At 40.6% G+C, this 21,362-nt stretch overlaps 1 protein-coding gene across 3 annotated transcripts; it reads right to left on the reverse strand.

Annotated features, from left to right (window-relative positions):
* Positions 1 to 12: 12 nt before the first annotated feature.
* On the reverse strand, positions 13 to 18,830 carry reps1 (RALBP1 associated Eps domain containing 1). Of its 3 annotated transcripts, XM_080881848.1 has the most exons (20): positions 18,643 to 18,830; positions 18,110 to 18,279; positions 16,675 to 16,798; positions 13,350 to 13,579; positions 12,369 to 12,531; positions 11,460 to 11,590; positions 9,747 to 9,909; positions 9,603 to 9,666; positions 8,678 to 8,832; positions 8,023 to 8,144; positions 7,544 to 7,624; positions 6,238 to 6,325; positions 5,620 to 5,721; positions 4,032 to 4,092; positions 3,633 to 3,831; positions 3,351 to 3,545; positions 2,821 to 2,910; positions 2,514 to 2,671; positions 2,322 to 2,427; positions 13 to 2,226 (listed from the first exon to the last, which is right to left on the reverse strand). In XM_080881848.1, the coding sequence occupies exons 2-20, from the start codon at positions 18,260 to 18,262 to the stop codon at positions 2,158 to 2,160; spliced, it is 2,454 nt and encodes an 817-aa protein (XP_080737974.1). In that variant the 5' UTR covers positions 18,263 to 18,279; positions 18,643 to 18,830; the 3' UTR covers positions 13 to 2,157. The 3 variants fall into 3 exon arrangements, with proteins under 3 accessions (XP_080737974.1, XP_080737973.1, XP_080737975.1); XM_080881847.1 differs by having other exon boundaries at positions 18,110 to 18,830; XM_080881849.1 differs by lacking the exon at positions 7,544 to 7,624 and having other exon boundaries at positions 18,110 to 18,830.
* Positions 18,831 to 21,362: the final 2,532 nt, after the last annotated feature.

Genomic DNA, 21,362 nt, shown 5'->3' on the forward strand with positions numbered 1-21,362 from the left:
TGAGGGAACAAGAGGGGGGGGGGAAGGTGGGGATTCAGTTCAAAGTGCAGTTGGGACATTCAGGTCTCCCACTCTGTTGACTGGTCTCCTGTTAAGCTTCATCTACACCCACAGATTTCAGGTGAAACTGCCCTGATACAACACTGATCTGGCGTTTACTTCCCTCTGGAGCCAGGAGCCCGGGGAAGTGGACTGCTCATCAGTACCACCCCAAAAAAACACAACAAAAAGGCAAAAATACATCACAAACATACAGTAGATGAGGTTCTGGAAGAGCTACGATACAAAAACCAGAGTATACTGTTCACATGGTTGCTACTATCATCGGACAAACACTTAGGTATAGTTGGTCTGTGAGGATGTATCGCCCATTCTTGCATAGTGCTGACTGCCCGATTGGAAAACAGCTGTTTTGTTGTTGTTTTCTCTCTCTTTTTTTTTTTAAATCATCAAAAATCACTACCTGCTGCATCAGTTTGGATCTGTGCACATGTTTGCTGAAGAGAAATCACAGGCAAACTTCTCCCCAATCAGCAACAAATGTATTCTTCATAAACGCCGCTTCCTGCAATCAAACAGCTGGAATATCTTCAAACCCTTCATATGAACGTCTGTTCTTGACTCATAAAGGTGAAGTTAAAGTTTGGGAGAGAAAAAAAAAAAGAAAAAAAAGGAAACAAAACCCACAGCGTTAGAAAGAAAGCTGAAATGTCAAGCCAGAGCTAGGTTTGAAAGTAAATGAAGAAAACTTCAGGGAAAGAAAAGGTGGTGCATTTTTCTTCAAACACAGCCCGAGCGGAAGTGAAAGAGAAGAGTGAAAGTTCAGTCATTTGGCATAAAGTGAAACCCTTCAGTCACCACGATCCCAAAAAACAAAACACTGTAACACATAGAAAACAAAAAAAAACAAAAAACAGAAGACATGGCACTTTCACTCACTGCATCATGCCATCAACCACGCAAATGTTTACATGTAGACTTGAAGGGGGCGGTAAGAGAGGAAGGGTGGACTGAGTTCATGTCACAGGATGCGTCACCCAAAAAAAAAAAAAAAAAAAAAAAAAAAAAAAAAGCCTTCACCGTGTTGGTTTAGTCATTAAGCCCCACACAAACACACAAAAGGTCCTGTCTGGAGATAGCCCAGTATGTTTCACAAATAGAGAGGCGACTACACCAAACTCCATTTAGAAAAAGACAAATTTATCCTTACTTGCTTATTGACCGATGTACCGACGGATGATTTGTGCTGTAGACTTCCTTCGGTCTTCATGTGTCCCATTGCAAGCCCATAAAATCTGTGTTCTTTGGATTATTTCACAATAATGGACAGCCATGGGTGCCACGTGTTCAGCAGAACAGACCATTCATGAGGATTCAAAAACAAGAAATGCCTTCAGAGCACTACAGTAGTAGCACGGATCAAAAAGTGAAAAGAGGAAAAATGTAACCTTTTTTTATAAACCAGAAACTTCTAAGTTTTAGCATATAATGCTCACTTAAAGCACAATTTGCCCGTCTTTACTCTTCCATGTCAATTTCAGTGTAATAAACAAGACCCAACCTGTCGAGTTTGTGACATCAGACGATATTAGAAGGTCTAAAATCTTTATAGGTCGTCTCAGTTCACTTACACAAAAGACGAAAAGAAAACTGTTTCGCCCCCTTTTTAAATTTTCTGCAGGAGTTTGGTGCAGCCGAGTCAAGCATACTGGTGCCAGCCACCAGGAACACAAATGCACAAACAGTCACACAAACATGACAAATACACTCCGCGTTTCTCCTTCAGTCATTCAGAGAGTGATTTAATCAAGACACCAGCAGTTTTATCTTCAGAGCAAACTTGGAGCTGGAGCGCTCTGCCTCTCAGTTTGCCGTCATCCTCCTCACCTTCGCCTCTCTTTAGCAAAAAGTGAAAAGTGCCAGTTTCTAAGATCCCCTCCCACTGGTAAGACTGTGCCCTCAGGTCTGTCCGGTTTACGATTGAGCAGTGTGTGATTGAGCGTGACAGTTTTTAACGGAATGCCCTGAGGCAGGTTGAAGCCTCCGGGAAAAGCCGAGATTGATGGAAGGAAAAGGAGAGGAGGAAGGGAGGAGTCACAACGAGGGCCACAGCCTTGATTCAGATGAACTACAGTAGAGTTGCTCTCCATATGTAGGTTAAAGATGGGAAAAGGGTCTGAGCTGCTCCAGCTGGACTTCTAGAGATATCCTTTCTTCAAGCAGATCCTGGGAAAAGAAAACAGGTGTGAGCAAAGCGGGAGTTAAAAGGAGAACAAAGTCTGTTTGCTAAAACTAGAAAACACTACTAATGTCTTCCATACCTTCAGCTGCTGCTGGAGCTCACTGTTAAGTCGTGCCAAAACAGTGTTTGTCTCCTTGTTCCTTCTGATTGAAGCCTGAATCGCCTTTTTATCCTTTCCAACTGACCTGCAAACAGAGAAATATGCTTTTTCTAAAGTGCTGATAAACACAACGCCCTGTAAAGTGTCCCCAACCAAAGCAAGTTTCTCCACCTGGGAATGGAAGGCTGAGTGGCCAGGACGGCGGCTATGACGTTAGATTTCTGTGGACCGTGCTGCTCGTCCTCCGGCCTCAGCTCGTCTTCAGACTTCAACCTTCGACGTACAGGTTTGGGGGGAGGAGCCAGGGGGCCGGAGGAGCCTTTGGCTCCCTGACGGGACAACAAAGAGTTTACCTCACTTTCACACAGTCTAATAAACAAGTGTGCCTATGAATTTCAGATTGCCTCTTGATGTTCCACACAAACACAAAAAGTTTAAAAACCACTGGTCTTATTGAGTTTAAAGTTCAAAGACGTACAGAGTTGACTGTAGCTGAGGGTCTCTCATCAGCTTGGCCGTCACTCTTAACTGTTCTCAAGGGGCCGGCCCCCTCCGAAGGCTTGTCCCCCTGCGGACATAAACAAACAATGCATGTGAAAGTGAAAGTGTTTACTCAAATGTAACACAACAGCCACAGTTAAGAAATTAAAAGATGCAGATTGCAGATGGTTTGCAACAATAATATTTCATAAGAACTCTAATATTTAATACTAGAAGACAAAAAAAACAAAAACAAAACAAAAAAACGGTAACATGGATGAAATCTGTCAATCAATGTGTGGGTTTAGAACATTATATAACAAAGGGAAGGAAAACTAAAATAAACAACCAATTGGGGATTTGGGGAAAGAGCAAAAGAAATACATTCAAAAATCAAAAGAATCAATACATTAACATCAACATATTATACACAAAGCCAGACTATAAATGCTATCTCTGAGAAGAACTGATGTTGTCTAGAGGAGCATCATTCTATTTCCAAACCCTGACCCTCCAGGATCGACCTACCTGTCCTGGCTCGATGTGTTTGTCCACCTCTGGTAGGCTTGAGGGCTGCTCAGAGGCTGCAAAGGCCTGAAACTGGCTGAAATCTGCAAAGTTGGGCTGCTGGGGAATCTGCTGTGGGGATGTGGTGGTGAGCACCGCCGCGCCTCCTGGTATACTCTCCGCCTCTACGCGATGCCCGGTGAGTGGTACTGATGTCTGGGGAGGGATGAAAGGGTGTCGTGACAGCTTTCGTAGTATCAAAATCACAAATAATGCCAATGACACATAAAATACTTTTCTTACTTGTGTGGGAAGCGGTCGTGGAGGCACAGCAGGAGGGTAAGCTATCGTAGAGGGTTGGGGTTGTCCTGTGGCAGACGTGGCAGCAAAGGTGCGATTCATGTCCAGAGATGAGGAGCGAGAGTGGGAGGGGTGGGGACGGGGTGGAGGGGGAGGCGGGGCTACCACCTTCAAAGCCTCTGGGGACGTACCCGACTGAGACCTGAGCACATTAATGTTTAAAGATTTACACACAGGATACAGTGCTTTATTTACAACACGATTCATCACAGTTCAGGTCTGGAGTTGATCATTGAACAGAGCTGCAACATGACCAACTGAGTAACAATGTGAGGAAGTAGAAAAACCCAAAAGCATCACTTTCAGTAATTGTCAGAAAGGACAGACAGAAAATGAACGAACCTCTGCCTTGTGATTGGCTCCTGGTCTGAGGTGAAAGAGTCTGAACTGCTGTAACCATCACCTTCATGAAAAGAAAAGAAAAAAACCCCACAAGCATACAAATCATGAGAAAATTAACAAAATGGTAGTTTTTTTTTTGTTTTTTTTTTAATTCTTCCACAAAAAATTGGAATCTTAGTCTGGACTATCAGCAGCTGAACTGAGGTTATGAAGGCACCACCAAGGAAAGACAAATGTGAAATGGTACTAAGATAGTGCCTTTCTACCAAATTTAAGTATTTTCTATTGTATTCACCCAGTTACATGCCAATGGATGCATTTGGGGCAACTTGGGGTTCAGTACTTTGACATGTGGTATGGAGGAGCAGGGATTGGTAGACAACTGTCTCTACCACCTGAGCCACAGACACCTTCCAACATATAAGGGAAAAATACTTACTTTTTATTTATTTATTTATTTTTAGTCTTGATTTTTGTATGTTACTTTAAAGTATCAAGGGTTTTCTTTTGTCATTAAATCGACTGCTTGCCAGATTTCTATCTGTAATTTTGTTCTTAATGATGTAACCTATGGCTGGGCTATATCATACCGTTCACGGTAATACCAGTATAATGTTGGGCAACGATAAGAAAATGAAATATCGCGATAGAATATGGGTAAAACGCGCATGCGCAGTGCCTTTGTTTTCATACACACATGGCGTAAAAAGCATGGCGACGGCGGAGAATGAGAAGGGCGAAAGTGGATCATTGAATGAAACGGATGAACCAGAATTGGTTTGTAAAAATACTGCAACTTCAGTGGTGTGGAACTGGTTTAGCTTTCGTCCGTCAGATACACAACAAAGCACTATTTTTGGTAGCGCATGCTAGCGGGCCGTCGTTATTACCGTGTTTTTTGGAAAATACGGCACACTTAAAATCAATCCTTTGATTTTTCTGAAAATCGACAGTGCCCCTTATAATCCTGCGTGCCTTATGTATGAATTCTGGTTGTGTTTACTGACCTCGAAACGATTTTATGTCGTACACGGCGCTCAGCAATCTGTCAAATGTTTCAGCACGACTTTGCTAAGCTATAAACCCGCACCGATTGATGGATTGTTGAAGCATTACGACTATCGTAGGCAGGAGGCTCGCGTATTGTGTGTGTATAACCTCTTTTTAAGTTTTGTGGATATTATACATGGTTATGCTGAGGATATGTCGGCCAGTTTCCACTGGAAATGCCTTTTGGTTAAACTGTCAGCAAGGAATTTGCATTTGCACTGTTAAAGTTTTCTATAACTTTAATGCACATAAAAAACAGCTGCTTGTTTAAGTGAAAATACATTGCTGGGTTTTTTTGCACTAATAAAGTTGTGGAGTTGTAAAGTATTTTGTCTAGTGTCAATTATATCGTCATCGCAAATTTTCAAATGTATATCGTGATAAATATTTTTGATCATATCGCCCTGCTCTAGTCTGTCCTTAAAATAGAAAGTGGATTAAAATGGCTAAACAAATAAATAACTGCATCATGTGTCAGATGATGTTTTCGGAACACCGTAGTAAAGCTCCCTGCCATAGCAGCTCATCTTTTACTCACCTACAGTGTTGGCAGCTACAAACTTCATGGAGGCGGGTAATTTGGCTTCTTCAGACAGTTCTGGAGGTTTAGCCAGCAGAGGACTGGTAGGATGATTGTGGTCTAAATATTGGAGGAAGGGGGAGATCACAAACAGGGGAAAGTGTTGAAGCAAATGCAGTCAATCAACAGGGAAAATTAAATGTTAGCAATCGGCTGTTAGTTTGGACAAAACGTGCTCAGTTGCAGAAAAACAAAAACATGTATATGAGTAATAAAAGCTCCTGTGAGGCGCTCTTTGAATCATTTCAAATGGTGACCTTTTGGATTTTTATTACTTTCCCAATAGTGCGCACTCTGCAAAGCACAAAGTAAGCTGACTGTATTAGCACAGCTGGATGTTTTCCCACCTGTTACAATATGTTTTTTCTTCAGTATATAAAGAACATACTAGCATGCTTTCTAATGCAATTAGGTCATAATTCTGTTTCAGTCATATTAAAGTTCCTTCACGTTGCTGCCCACAAAAACAGATTTAGAGGTCTGCCTGTTGCTGCACATGTGCATCAATATCATTATTATTTATTCAACTGTAAGTCAGGATTTGGACAGTCAGTTTAAGGTCAGAGAGTTTCTCACCACTGCCAGTCCTCTTCAGCTCCATCTCCTGCATGTGAATCTTACTGGGCGTCATCCGGATGGGAACTGGGTGAACGATGGCCGTGTCCTGTGGAAAAGAGACACAGAGAGGGTCAAACCGACAGGAAGAAGATAGGTAATTTTTTTATTTTTATCTTTTTGCTGCTGGTCCTGTGAAGAGGAAGGGTCAACATGAAAACCTGTGTGGCACTCTTTTAGCTGACATGCTCACTGAGCATCTCATCAAACATGTTTAAATGAGAAGATGTGAAAGACCTGGAAACATATTTTCTAAATAAGCTTTTAAAAATATAAATAAAAATAAAAGACGTGCCCATACAATTATTACCCCCCCCCCCCATCCTAACGACAACTAAAAACAAACAAAAGACTGTTATTGTTTCAAAAATTATTTTCCGCTCCGAGTGTGTTCTTCACAGTTGGACAGCAAAGATCCTATGCACCCATTAAGATTTGGTGCATGGATGGCAGCGGAGAATTTAGCCACAAAAAACAAATTAAAAAAAGAATTTGTGGAGCTGTTTGGGCCTGCTGTCGGTGCAGGATTTTTCCACAGCAGAGAGAGATTTGGGGCTTTTTTTACTCCTACATCAGTGGGGTTACATTTACTTAAATTCTAAATTATTCAAATGGCTAAAAATAACTGTATTAGCCTTACATTCATACACAAACTGACTGCAGAAAATTCAACGGTCAATTAAGACTAACATGGAAAACTTTGATAAATCTAATTTTTGGGAGATTTATAGGTTAAGCTTGATAAGTGTTTTGTTTTTGTTTTTAATCTTGAGTTTCAGCTCAGAATGGGAGTACATAAAAGCAGTCTAAAAACAGATGCACACTCCTGCAATATAAAACCGTATTTGAAGTCAGAGCTATTTTTGGGACAATTATTTGTTTACGGTTTAAAAATTAAAAATACATAAACGTGAAGAACTTTGACTGTTCAAAAGTAAATGCACAACAGAATTGTGCACAACCTTTAGTTCTTAATCATGTGAGGAAAAATGCATCTCTTACAATCTTAAAATGTGATTGGTGGATGTGACTCTAAAGAAAAAAAAAAAAAAAAAAAAAAAAAAGGTGATGTCCAATAGAAACTGAGCAAGCCAAATCACAACACACACTTCTATTGCTGACGCACTTAATTGCACTTTGAAAGAACATCATGCAGGCAGTGAGACAGCGAGGACCTGAGAGAGATAGAGAGAAAAAGGAGAGATCTGGAGAGGGTTAATGTCTGTCCATTAATGGTGAAACCATGCATGCTAAGTGATTGACTTACAGGGTCAGCTGGTGCAATGTTAGAGTCAAATTGGGTCAGAGTTTGTGAGCTGGAGGAGCGCTCGCTAAACGTCTCCCACTGCTGCAGGAGACAGACAGACAGTGAGAAAAAACATGTCAGTCAGTCAGCCAGTGCAGTGACATCACACATTTACATCATCAGTCTCAGCCTCTGCCGTGATGCCACACCGACGCGGCATCATCAGCAGACGTGGAAACAAAACGGACATTGCCGACTTTCATACACAGTCTCAAGAAGTGAGAGAGGAGGTGCTGAATTATCAGAAAATATGTTTGATGATGAATAGGATGACGTGGCACTCGAATTATAATGGATGGATAAAGAGAGAGCAACCTCACTTAATTAACCCTGAGCAATTAAGATGAATCAAACGCAAACGGAGCAAAAGCAAACAGCCTCGAGTTTAGAGGATGTGTAAAAACGACAAATATAGTCATGTGGTGCGTGCACGTTGGAACCTCGTTGCTCTGGTTCATCTCTGGCCAGGCTTGATTGAGCGAAGGCATAGAGGGAGACTTGTTGGGGGTCACCTCTACTGGTGACGCAGAGTATCCAACATCAGCAGTCTGCTCTGGGACTTCTGGGAAAAAAAAAATAGACACGAGTTAAATACACATAAATAAACTAAAAAAAATCCACACAACATTACTTTTGGTTGGGATTCTTCAAAAAGATGAACTTCAGAGAAGAGCTTGAGATAAAACATTTTTTTCATGCAGTCAAAATGCCAACTACATTTAACCATCAATGGCAAAAATCGTGAAACTTCAAAGTGCAATCGTTTCTGCTTCTGAGTATTGCATAAGCACATAAGAAAGACTATTTCTCTGCTGTTTTCCTGATATGTAAAAAACAAGGTCAACACTGAATTATAACACTTGATAAACATGTTTGTTATGGCTATCAGCAACTGAGTCAATGTCAAGTTAAAAGAGGGCAGGAGAACACAAAACTGTGTCCTGAAAAGTGCAGCTCAGCCCAAAAATCAGTTAACTACTTCCAACATGCGGGTTTTGCACAATAGCGCTGTTACCCTAGGTCTAATGAGGTGTGAGATAAGAAAATGAATAAAGGGTGCAGCAGAGAGAGGAAGAGAGAGGCAAGCCTGAGCACCTGCTGAGTCATCGAGGTCAATCAGCTTTGGCATCAGGCTTTCAGGAAGCTTCTCGGGGAGGTCGTAGCCATTCTTCCTGGCCACAACTAAGTGAAAGGCAGCGCAGAATTCATCCAGGGTCAGCGCTCCATCTTTATCAAAGTCTGACAGCTCCCTTTAAACACACATTAGACAGTAAGAATATCATATCATATACGGCATTACAGCAGACATTGAATCTTATCCGACTTGCCCATTTACATGCCGCGTTTGCTGCTTAGAGCTAGTGATACTAGTCATTATGAATCCTGTCAAAACAAGTTGTGTCAACTGACACTGCACGCTTCTTTGGAAATAATCCCATAAACAGGAACTGACAACTTGTTTTTGATGAGCTCGATTAGCCACAAACGTCTTACTCATCAGCAAAATAAAGCCAGGTTGGTTTGGAGTTAACAAAGAACTGGTGAAACACATTTTCTTTGCACCAACTACATATGGTCAAACCTTTTGTCTTTGTTGATGTTTGGCATTTTTTTTTAGTAAAAATTAGTCTTGAAGTTTAACAGTTAACCATATCCAGGTTGCACATGCTGTCCGATCAGTGATGATACATTCTGATAAAGAGCAAAGAAAAGCTTCTTGGTGTTTTTAGGATTAACTGCCACACACTGCACTTGTCTAAAAAGTAAATAAAGCTTTTACTACAGCTTCCTATTAAGTTTTATAAATATGAAATTAGGGATCTTTCAATAGAACAAAGGAGCACTGGTGCAAAGATCAATGCCCATCCTGCTCTAACCTACAGCATATCCGCATGTCAAACTGTTAAATGTGGCCATCAACTCCATTCAGGTGATGAACGCGTGTTTATGGTGCCCTTAATTTCCCTTAGATACACAAACACACACAGAGGCCATAAATAGCAGAAGAGCAGTGACTCACCAAATATGTGACAATTCTAAAATCGGTAGCTTTGATTTAGTGAAGAACTCTTTTGCTGCTGAACCTGAAACACGCAGAAACCACAGTTTATTAATAACCCATGTTTTATCCTGATAGCACGTGTGTGTGTATTTTTGTTCCTACCAGGTATGAAGCCAGTGAGGTCAGGCTGAATTGTTTTAAACTGGTTAATGTAATACTGCCTCTGCTCGTCTGTGATCTTCCACGGATCATCGTACGTGCTGGACTGTCGCTGGATCTCATTGGTCGTTGCAGCTGAGGCTACTGTTCGTATTGTTGTGCTTTCCTACGAGAACCCATTTACAGAAACATTTAAGAAAGACGAGCATAATTAAGTATTAAGAATAACACTTTAACCTATGCAAATCCAGCTTCTTCACTGTTAGTATGTACAGTGCGTGTCTCCCTGGCCCCCTACTCATACATACAAACTTGGCACTACAAGAAATCAAACCTTTAAAGAATAATATTCAAAACTGAAACAAAACAATGGTTACAGAACTTTCAGCCTAAAGTAGAACTGACTTTTTGCTTGTTAGCTCAGAACGACAAGACGAAACTAAAAGAGGGCATGATGTGTACCTATAATTAGACAGTGGGTACAGAGGCCTTTGCCTGAGAAATGTCACAGAAGCTGCTCATGTTTCAGTCAAGCAGCAGCGTTTGCAGATAAAGTACTGATACAAGATGCTGGCTGACATTCAAGGCCCGATTGTGGTTACTGTGATATCTCGTGCTTTATGTTTGCAGTTTCTGATGGCAGACATTTGCATCACATTTTCCAGCTAAAATACTCTGTGTGGTCATCTTGTAACTTGCTGATCTATTAATGCTCTATTGAACTGTATCACCTTCTCTAGGTCTGTATTGTGAGGGTGTACATGTGTCCTTTAATTTATAGCCTCACTTTGCTGTCTTCTCGTCCCATCTCTGCATAGTGATTGGCTAATGGTGGTAAAGATAGAATAGATCCAAAATATTTCTGAGCATTTCAGTGTTTTTATATTGGCAATGATTGACCTTAATTTTATCTCAGCTCACTTAGTAAGTGCAAAATGTCAAAAACTCCAAAAGTGGTGATTGTTGTTACTAACTGTGGGCTACACACTACCAAATACGCACACAACACAAGAGTGTTGAGTAGTTATGTTTTTAGGGGTTGTTTTTTTTACCCAAATCAAATGTTTGTTTGTTTGTTTTTTATATATATGGCCACGATTCACCTTATAGCTGTTTGGTTTAGTTCAAGGATTTCACTGGTGAAAATGAAAAAACTCATTTCCGTAATCAGAGCCCTTATTTAAAATAGTGGGTGTTCACTGTATTGTGAAAAAGAAGATTTTCACAGGACTATATGCTGTTTTGTGAAATCTGAACAAACGGCAAGACTTCTGGAACAATGACAGATAAAGCTCAGCCTAAACTTGGTCACGCAACAGGACAATGATCCCAAGCAGAGCAGCAAATCTACATTAGAATGGCTGAAAAAGAGAAGAATCATGGCGATGCACTGGCCCAGGCAAAGTCGAGATCTCAACCTGACTGAAATGTTGTGGCGGGGCCTTAGGAGAACCGCCCATAAATGAACTTCAAACTGAAGCAATATTAACAACATTGGGCCAAGTTTCAGCCACAATGATGTGAGAGATTGACAAAAATCATACGGCAACCCATTACTTCACATTATTGCTGCTGAAGTACTGAATCAGTGTAGTGTATCCAACATCCAACTAGCGCCTTGTAATTTAAGATGGAACGCTGATGTGCATCTTTCTAGCTTGCTTGTATAATGAAGCCTGTTGCAATAGGAAGCGAGTCGAACCAACAGCGCTGTACCTGGACTGATGATGGATGCATTGCTGGAAGCGTGCTGGAAGGCGGTGTGTCCGCTGTAAAACTGACCCAACTCTCCTGACCTGGAAGAGGTGGTGAGTGGGACGGCCACATGCCATCGCCAGCCACTGGACCTGAAAGGAGAAGGACAGGAAAGTATGTTTTTGCAAGTAATGTTAATTAAGAAGTTTTGTTTTCATACCATTCTTTGTAATATCTCAACTACTTTTTATGCTGGAAAAAAACAAAAAAAAAGCAGGCACAATTACTTTGGTCCCCTAATGACAAACTGCAGCAAGTGTCTGTGTCAGCAAATATCATTAACAGCATGTAGGCGCTGCAAACAACAGGAAGTGGTACAAACGACAATTTATCACTGGAGTCAAAGCTAAAAGCAACTTTTACCACACTGTCACTTCTGTTTGCCCTTAGAGATGTTATTGTTATCATCTGCTGCTCGTGAGTGCTTGCAAGTGAAACCCCTGTCACATGCATTACCTTTTTTTTCTTTATTGAGGGCAAAAAAGAAAGAAAAAAAGCCATTTTAACTCAAATTGTTGCCACTTTTCTTTCTCTTTGTCCTTATTTTCATTATCAACAAATTTGCTCATCATCATCTTAAATAATTATTTAGTCTATAAAACATCTGAAAAGATTTGAACATTTTCCAAGATGAGTCCAGAAGCCCCACGTGCCTGGCATTCAGACCTTCTGTTTACGATGGGCACCCAATCAGAAGATGGGTCAAGGGATGATTTGCATCCGTATAAATAATAAGGATTGCTTTGAACTGTGAATGGAAATAAATGCAAATGCAAAGCTACTCAAGCAGAGTCTAAGATTAGAAATATGTTGTTGGAAATAGGCAGAATAGTTCTCCTTTTGAGAAACTATCATTAAGAAGTGGGTCACCTGTTTGTGGTTCTCTGAACTGCGTCCACACGGCTCCAGTTGCTGCCACCACAGGTTGTCGCTCTGCGTTTCCTCCACTGTGTTGCCGCTTGTGCTTCCTCCAGGAATGAGGTGAGGTTGGGGGAGACTGGTGAGGGGAGACCACTGGGGACGTTGGTTCAGGCTGGTGACATATTAAAAAAAAGAAAAAAAAAACAAACCGACGAAATAAACAAGCAGTTAAAAAGACATTTAGTACACATATAAGGAATCAGCAAACTTTAATAAGCATGATTTGAAGGTGGTAGTATTACTGCTTTAAAACAGTTCAGTGTTTTGGGCGTTAACCTTTAGATCACATCTAATACACAACAAGACGTCAATCTTCAACACGCCACATCCAAACCAAGACCAATAACTGCTACATCAATCAGTTCTTATCTGCATCATCACAGATAAGGGATGCTGAAGGAACTAGTGAATGATTATGCAGCACATACAAGTTAAAACTTGCGAAAGAAATCTAAATAACTGACACACGTGTCAACACACTTAAGTCCGCAGCAGAAAACTTCAGAAAGGAATGTATTCAAACATCAAAGTCCTTCCAGAGGCAAGTCTTCCCACTCTGGACACTTATTTGCAGTTACTTTGAAGCAACATTGACTTTAATTTCAATGAGTCATGGACACATAAAAGCGACAAAGAAATTCACCACTCGAATCTGGTAAAGATCACTTAAAAATTTCATGACTTTTCCCCCAAATGGAGGCTTTGAAAAGAATTTATCATTTCCACCACCACTTTGTTGCTCTGCTATAGATTTCAATTCAAGATGCTTTGAGTGTCCCTTTTAATGTCTCTGTCAAGTATACACAGGAAAAACACAGGAAACACAGCAGCTTATCTCCAAGTAACCACTGGGTTCAGTTGTTCAAAGAAATATTAAGTTTGTATACAATCGTCCCTGCAACATCGATTCTTGCATTTGCTACTACCAACCTGTGATTCTATAGTAGTTGCCAGGGGCTGAATGACCTCGTGGACAGGAAGTGAAGTGGATGAGGGATGTCCTTTCTTGTTCTGGTGACCCCTGCCAGGTGGCCTGGGTATTACTGCAGTACCGGGGGCAGGGTACAATCCCTGACTGTCGGGATCTTGGTACAGTGCAGCATGTCTCGCTTCTGCCTCATTCTTCCCCACCACAAACCTTGGCAACGGTAGATCCTTGACTGTCAAGACACAAATTAAATTCAGTTTCAATATTTGTTCAGCAGCAGCTGAAAACTTCAGTGCACTAGAGTCCAGAAGTTGCTTCTGGCTTTCGAGAGAGAAAAACCGACTACTGACTCCGTAGATTTCCCAGAATCCTTGTGCCTGCTGCAATCAGCTGACGTTTATAGGGTTTGGAAAGAGAGTAACTGCTGTAAAATGGGAACAACAGTATACCTTTCAGAAAGAGCCGTTTCCTCAAATAGAAAATGAAACACACTGCCACACCGAGTGTATGTTTGCTGTCTCTTAACTCTTAATGCTGAGGACTTAAAACAAAGATCTGTGATAAACAAACACAGGAATACAGTCCGTGCCAGCATGCCTGCTCTAAGACTGAAAATTTCTACCACACTGTAGCTTGCCCATTTTTGTTTTTCTTTTTTTCCCCCTTGGGGAATGTATTTTTTTCTGTTTGCTCTATCTTACAATGCTAAAGACACCTTTGAAAAAATCCTGGATCCAGACCAAATCAAACGTTAATCCCTTCTATGTTGGGTCAACCTCTGCTAAAAAACTAATGCAAATCTGTCTCAGGCAAACCAATCCAATCTCAAGGAGGTAAAGACGAGCGAGGCAGGACTTTCTAAACTCCACAGTTATTTAAAAAAAAAAAAAAAAAAAAACTGATTCAAAAATTCAACGTGTGCCACAAAACTATGGTTGAATGAAGCAGGGTTTGTAGTTTTTAGGCAGCCTCATTGGCAGATACTGAACTGATACTGGTACTAATATTGTTAACCCTAACCCTTTCTACTGGTGTTTATGGCTTTCTCAGAGAGTGGGTAAGCAAACAGACCCAAGACCAAGACACCCAAATAAGCTAATCCTGTTGTATATGACCCCACTATGGTTTCAGTGACTCAGCAACAAATTGATTAGCTAGTGGGAAGAAAGTGATCTGGATTTTTTTTGCCATACATTTTTTTCTTCCTCCACCAAAAGTACAAGTCGTTTGCTGCTTCAAGCATTGTGAATATGAGAATCTACTTTTAAGAAAAATAATCAGTTTTAACAAAAGGTTGAAATTTCCTTTAAACCTACTAACAATATCCTCTTATATCTCTAAGTTAAGTCTGGTTAAAAGAATTGTTTCACCACAGGATTATTATGTGCAGCGCTCTGTCTTTTAGTAAGCACACAGAAACCAAACCACCGCCTTTGCTTCTGAACGCCTGTATTATTACCCCAAAAGCCTCCGCTCCAGAAATAACTTTCTATTTAATATTTTGGAACAACTGTGGTGACTTCAAGCTTTCTGAAAGCACTGAGTAAACTAAACATTTTTTCCAAATCCTGTAATTAACTGTCTACTTCTGAGAAAGCACCAACTTTACAAAGAGAGAGTTGAGGGCGAGGTTTACCGAGCTCAAACATCCCTAAATCTTTTGTTAGAAGGAAGTGACTTGTTTGCTTCCTCATATTGTTGTCAAATTATGAAATCGATTTTGCAATATATTCAGGCCAAACTGATCATGTTGCATAGAGGATGAGTGTGACATCGTGCGCCGCGTTTTTCCTTCTCTTTTTCCTCGAGAGAACTCAACAGGGACAAATAGAAAAGCGCAATTTTGCAGTCAAACCCACCACGGCTTCATTGTTTACTTAAGATAAATAGGGAAGTCATCGAAACAGCTCATACTATTACAATCATCTGGTGACACAAATAAATGGCCAATACTATTCCAATCAGCAATGTGATGCCATCTGCCCCATCAACTAATCAAGATGAGCCATTTTTCCATTTAAAATGTTCTCTTTTTACAGCTTACTTTTAATGTACCAGTGTTTATTTTCCCAGTTTTAGAAACACAGGGTTATGAGACACCCTATGTATCAAACATCCAGCGTATGAAATAGATTCTCCAAAAGCTAAAAAGTTCCTTTTGGATTCTTCTGGATCAGACAGCAATTGTTTGTTTTCTTTACATAAATACATTCTCTAATTTGATCCATTTTCATTTAATTTCAGAGGGAGGCAGTCGTAATAGTGAAGACGCAAGGAGCAAAGGCAGTCACAGAGTGAATGAGTTTAAATGCCTGGGGTCAAACCTCTAAAGCGACAGACAGCGCACAAGAGAGGTGAAGAACAGAGTCCAGTCAGGGCAGAGCGGGTAGAGACGAGTGTCAGAGGCGATTTGTGACAGAAGGATAGGCCCAAGAGTTAAACTGGAAAGTTTACAGGATGGTAGTGAGACCGGTTATGACGGAGATGAAGGTGGCAGACTTTTTTCCTCATGAGTGACAGGATTAGAAATGAGTACATCAGAGGGACGGCTCAGGTTGAGCAGTCTGGACAAAGTTAGAGCGGTAAGGCTGAGATGGTTTGGACATGTGCAGAGTAGGGATAGTGGATACAGCCGACAAAGGATGTTAACTATGGAGCTGCTAAGCAAGAGGAAAAGACAAAGAGGAGTTTTTTCATGGACGTAGTGAAAGAGGACATGCAGAATTTTGGTGTGACAAAAAAGGACATTAGGAATAGGGTGGGAGCCCTGCAGGGATCAGGCATAAGAAGAAGAATCTGATTTGTGTCTATGAATGTAAAGAGTCCTTCCAAAAGCTCTATTAACCATATCTGGATCTATCCCAAAAGTTACTCGCTTATACAATGGCCCAAGACTCAAATGTGGTAAAAAATAAAAATAAAAAATAAAAAAGTATTAAATAATCCTGCTAACATACAAAGAAACAGCTTTAAAAAAAACATGAGAACATGCTTGTATGAAAATCTTAAAATACACTGCACCACATGCATGCAGTTCTGAGATAAATACCTTTTTCTTATCAAAAAACCTTTAAGACTCTAATTGACAAATGATAGCTCTGCCATTAAATGTAATTGATTGGTGATGAAGAGAACAGCTGTCTCTGAAATTCATGAAACTCATTTCTAACCTGAAACATTTTAACTAGCCTGAGAACAACAGTATATCTCTATATAACCAAAGTCTAAAAGTACTTCAGAGAGGACCTAGACCACAATTGTGTAATGGTATTGTTTAGAAATCAATGCACAACAATGACAATGACTCACTTCGATTTATGGACTCACCCGAGTTGAGGCTCTCCACCCTCAGAGGCAGCCCTGACTGGGCGATGGCGATGAGCTTCAGAGCGATGTAGAACTGGCTCCGACCGAAGTGACCCAGCCGAGTGGCTCCACATAGCTCTGTGATCTAAACCCACGCACACAAGGACAAGGGAGAACAGTTAACAACATTGTATTCATCTGAAAGAGCAGCTTTTTCCTCTAAGCAAACATAGCATCCAAGTAATAAAAAGGAGAATAAACAACAGCTATCGTTTAGTGTCTGTTTAAATTATCCGATGAACTGTTCCCTTAAGAATGGTCTCATCTGCCATGTTCACAAGCAGATGTCCAGTGTGTTCTATGCGTAAAAAGTCTGGTTATCATGTTTTGTAGTCCTTTACAAAACAATGAAACGGCCTTCTACACACAAAAGATAAAGTGGTTAAAAGAAACAACTGAAACCTCAGGATTAGTACTACTGGTAAGATTTTATAACATGAGGATAACTGTTTAAGAGGGTGCCCTTAAGTGCTGCGAGTCACTCAAAAAAAAAAAAAAACTGCCACAGCTGACCAGCAATCCTTTTCTTGCCGATGAGGGACTTTATCCAAGTATGACTGGATACAAAGCAGCAGTGACTTTTCTCAGCCTGTTACAACATGACACTGTAGCAGTATGTGTCTCACGGGCCAACACAGAGCTCAGTGTAGATTCTGGAAGCGGTAGGATTACAACGCTCCTTAATTCTCCCACCACACAGCCCCCCCCCCCCCCCCCCCCCTCTTGACCTTGAAAAGGATGCTGACTCACAAACTGCAAATATTGGCCATGCTGAGAGATCTGGAGTCACAAGAATGGGCTGCTGCAGTTTAACTGGCTACTCATGACTCACAGTTGTCAGAGCAGGGACACTCTGCAATCTGACCAAGAAGGCAATCCGTATTTGAGGGTTAATAAACAAAGTCTCCACTTCTGTGGATCACAGGCGTGCAGGCACAGGCATTTCCACCATGTTAGCCAGTAATGAACAAAAAAGGCAGATGTTGATGGAGGGAGAAGACAGGAAAGAGTGGGCAGCAAGAGCAATGAGAAGTATTTAGTGCGTTAGATACACAGTTCAACACATACCCACAGAAAGGTAACTGAAGAGGGCATGCCAGCTTTTATTGCATGTATAATATGTCAGTTAGAGAAAAAAAAAACTCAATAAAGAAATAAATTGTGTGAGTTGTCTACCTACTCTGTTTAGCTAAGGCTAACATTAGCCAGAAGAAGGTGTGTCTCTCTTGCTGCGCAGCTCTGCTAAGCACCAGGGCTAAATAACCACAACGACACTGGCTGACAGGACAGCTCCAACAGTCAGCCTGCCAGCCAAGTTTACCAAAAATCCCCCAATGGCCCTTCGTTTCACGCACACCTTCACAGTCTGAATGATAACACGGTTACGCTAGCTTACCTGCAGGACAACTTCGCTGGGTAGCTGGGCCGCCCGGAAAAGGTCAAGAACTCTCCCGTTGGAAGCCACTTTTTTAGTGTTGTCCGTGTCACAGTAAACGAACAAATCCGAGTAATATTTCTGCTCGACATCACTCAGCGTTAGACTTTCCATCGTAGTACCAAATGAGCCTGAAAAGAACACAAGTTGGCTGTTGATTAGCCCTTAGCCAATGGCTGGGGCAGGATCCAAAAAATGGGCGAGACTTCAGGATCCCAACTTAGCTAAGCCGAGCTAACGTTGAGGTTAGCTGTTGTAATGATGTTCCCAACGCGCCTTATCCCAATCTCTGTAAACGTCCCTAATACTGTGTACCAAGCAGGAGCCGATCCCAACTCGAATATTCAAATAAAGGTTGCTTTCACACAGTTAATAACTTGTTGGGCCAGCCAAGCCAAGTAGCCAACAGCTGGCTAGTAGTGCAGCGGGCTAACAGCTACCTTGAATCAAAGTCAGTGGCACTAACGTTAGGCTAACTAGCAAAGTGCGTCTACCTCCCCGACCCGGACATCTACCGCCGTGATCTCACGTTACAGCACTTCTTCTCGCTGTAATCCGTTACAGGAGGGTGTTTCTGCCCTTCACTAGAAACACATTCCTCTGCGGGGCCGTCAGAAGTAAAGTTTCAGGGTCTCTTGGTTCCTTCCTCCAGTGATCATAGCCGCCATTCCTGCCACCAGTGTCAAGTCACGCGGAGTTAAGAGGAGACTTCCGGTCCGAGTCTTCAGATTAAAGAAAAACATAGCGTTCACTCAGAAGCATCTAGTTTTATAGATTGTATACATGTATTATTTTTTATGTTATTTTTTATAAAATATCATTTTGTGCTGGAAGAGTAAACTACATATAACTATACACTTGACAACTTTTGTATTCACTTCGCCTGCAGTTCAACTATTTTAATATTTTCATAGTGATTTAAGTTAAATTATTGTTTTGCCATTAAAGTACCAACATTTTTAGGCCTTTGAAAGAATATAAGAACTGTATTTTGATTTTACAATTTTCACTGTAATTGAACTTTTTTGAAGTCCCCTTTTATTTTCTATTTCTTTATAAACCTGTTACAACCAGTTGATGAGAAAAGGTATTTGCCTCCTTCCTTGTCACACTTAACTTAAATGTTTCACATCAACACACACATTTTGTTAGACAAATATAACAGGAGTAAATATACACTGCAAACTGTAAGTGATGGAATTCTGCTCTTTACCAAAAAATCCTGAAGGAGATTGTCCAACCATCAGTTTGTTCAGTTCTTGGGTTATGCAGCAGGATAATGATCCAAAACAATTGAGCAAGTCTGCTTCTGAATGGATTAAAAAAAATGAGGGTTTTGGTGTGCCCTACTCAAAGCCCAGACTTAAACTTGAGATTGGGATTCTTTGGCATGACCTTAAAAAGGCCATTAATCCTCAAAAACCCTTCAGTGTGGCTGAATTATAACACAAGCACAAAACAGTTGATCAAAATTCCTCCACAGAGGCGTGAAAGCCTCATTGCCAGTTATGACGAACTTTGGATTGCAGTTCTTGCTGCCAAGGGTGGCACAACCAGTTATTAAGTTAAGGGGCAATTACTTTTTGAATGGAAAAAAAAATGAAATATTTATGTTAAAACTGCATTTTATTTTTACTCAGGTTATCTTTGTGCGACATTAACAATAGTTTATTAATCTGAAACATGTAAGTGTAACAATTGCAAAAAACTTGGAGATATTTGACCCTAGGTATTTAGAATCAGATAACAAATGTAAAAATATTTATGATTAAAACAAAACATGCAATTTTGTGCAGTTATTTTTGTTTAGGATAAAACCACAAATGGATGACAGAAGTTGTGGCATATTTCTGTGTAAATCTGTGCTCCACATTAAGCCCGAGGCCTCATGTTTGTGGCATCTTTGTATTTATAAAGGAAAACGCCCAATTTAACTTTTACAATCGGTAACAATTAAATTGAGCAGTCTTTCCCTAAGTCTTATCATGTGGGAGCCTTTTAAAGAAAGACAAGAAAAAAATCTGATGTAATGACATCTGTTCAGATTTTCCATTAAATGTTTCAATTTAACTAGTGAATCATAAATGAGATAATTAATTGTCAAGTTCTGTCACTGGTGTCAAACACTCAAAGCATTTTCTAAAAATGGAATAGAAGTTTTCTTTTATAGCGAAGTCACACTCTATACACTTCCGGTCTCAGTTCAGGTTTCTCATGAGATAGCTTGACACTTCGCGACGTCCGAGTTAGCGCGAGCTTGCTTGGGCTCGGGGACCCGGATGAGTAATTTCCAAAATAAAAGCTGCACTCATATCATGGTTTATAATTGATAGAGACGCGACTTGATACTGCAGTGGCTATACAGATGTACATGCCCCCCCCCCCCCCCCCCCCCGCAAATAAGTCGCCCATTGTTGTTGTTTTTTTGTGTCTGATATTCTGACATTTAACTCCAATGATTAGTTGTGTGGCCATTTGAAATGTTTTCACACATAAAGTCGTTTCTTGGAACTATGTAACAAAACAATAAATTGTTTTCTATTTATTTCACTCTGGTTCTTGTTGGAACCGTCTTGACGTCTTGGTGACACATTTGCAACAGTCAGCTACTTGGGGGAAAAAAACCCTTTTAAAGATCTGCTTCTCACTAGTTCTGTATAGTGCTCTTTAAACATAAAATAAAATAAAGAACATGTTAATTAAACTGCATTTTGATACATATTTTTAATAAACTTGTTGAATAACTGCAACTTTTTGGGGCCCTCTGAGTTTTTATGCCTTTGCTCGGTTAGTAATCCTTCACATATGTAATATTTTCCATTGTTCTAAACACTATGATGATGGAGTCACTGCTTTGTTATTTGCAGTGCATGCATAAGAGGTATAGGGATGGGGTGGAGAAGAATAGAGTTAAATGTGCAGAACAAAAAGTAACAGCATTTGGAGTCAGCACACTATTCTAACAAGCTCTTTCTGTGTTGCAATGGGACTTGTGTTCGCTGAGCACCTGTGTGTTTCTTGGAGACGCAAGAAATAGTTTGGAGAGGCCGAAACGTAGGACAACACGCGGTCTCCTGCCTCTTCAATACCTTATATGGGCCACAGCCCATCAAACTATCGGCAGCGTGTCACGATGAAGTCAGATGAGCGCTCGTGTTGCCTTCATATGTTGTAGGGAATTTGTCACATCTACTCAAATTAAGCCAGTAAATGA

Source organism: Rhamphochromis sp. 'chilingali' (genome assembly GCF_963969265.1).
Source record: "Rhamphochromis sp. 'chilingali' genome assembly, chromosome: 5".
Classification (NCBI taxonomy): domain Eukaryota; kingdom Metazoa; phylum Chordata; class Actinopteri; order Cichliformes; family Cichlidae; genus Rhamphochromis; species Rhamphochromis sp. 'chilingali'.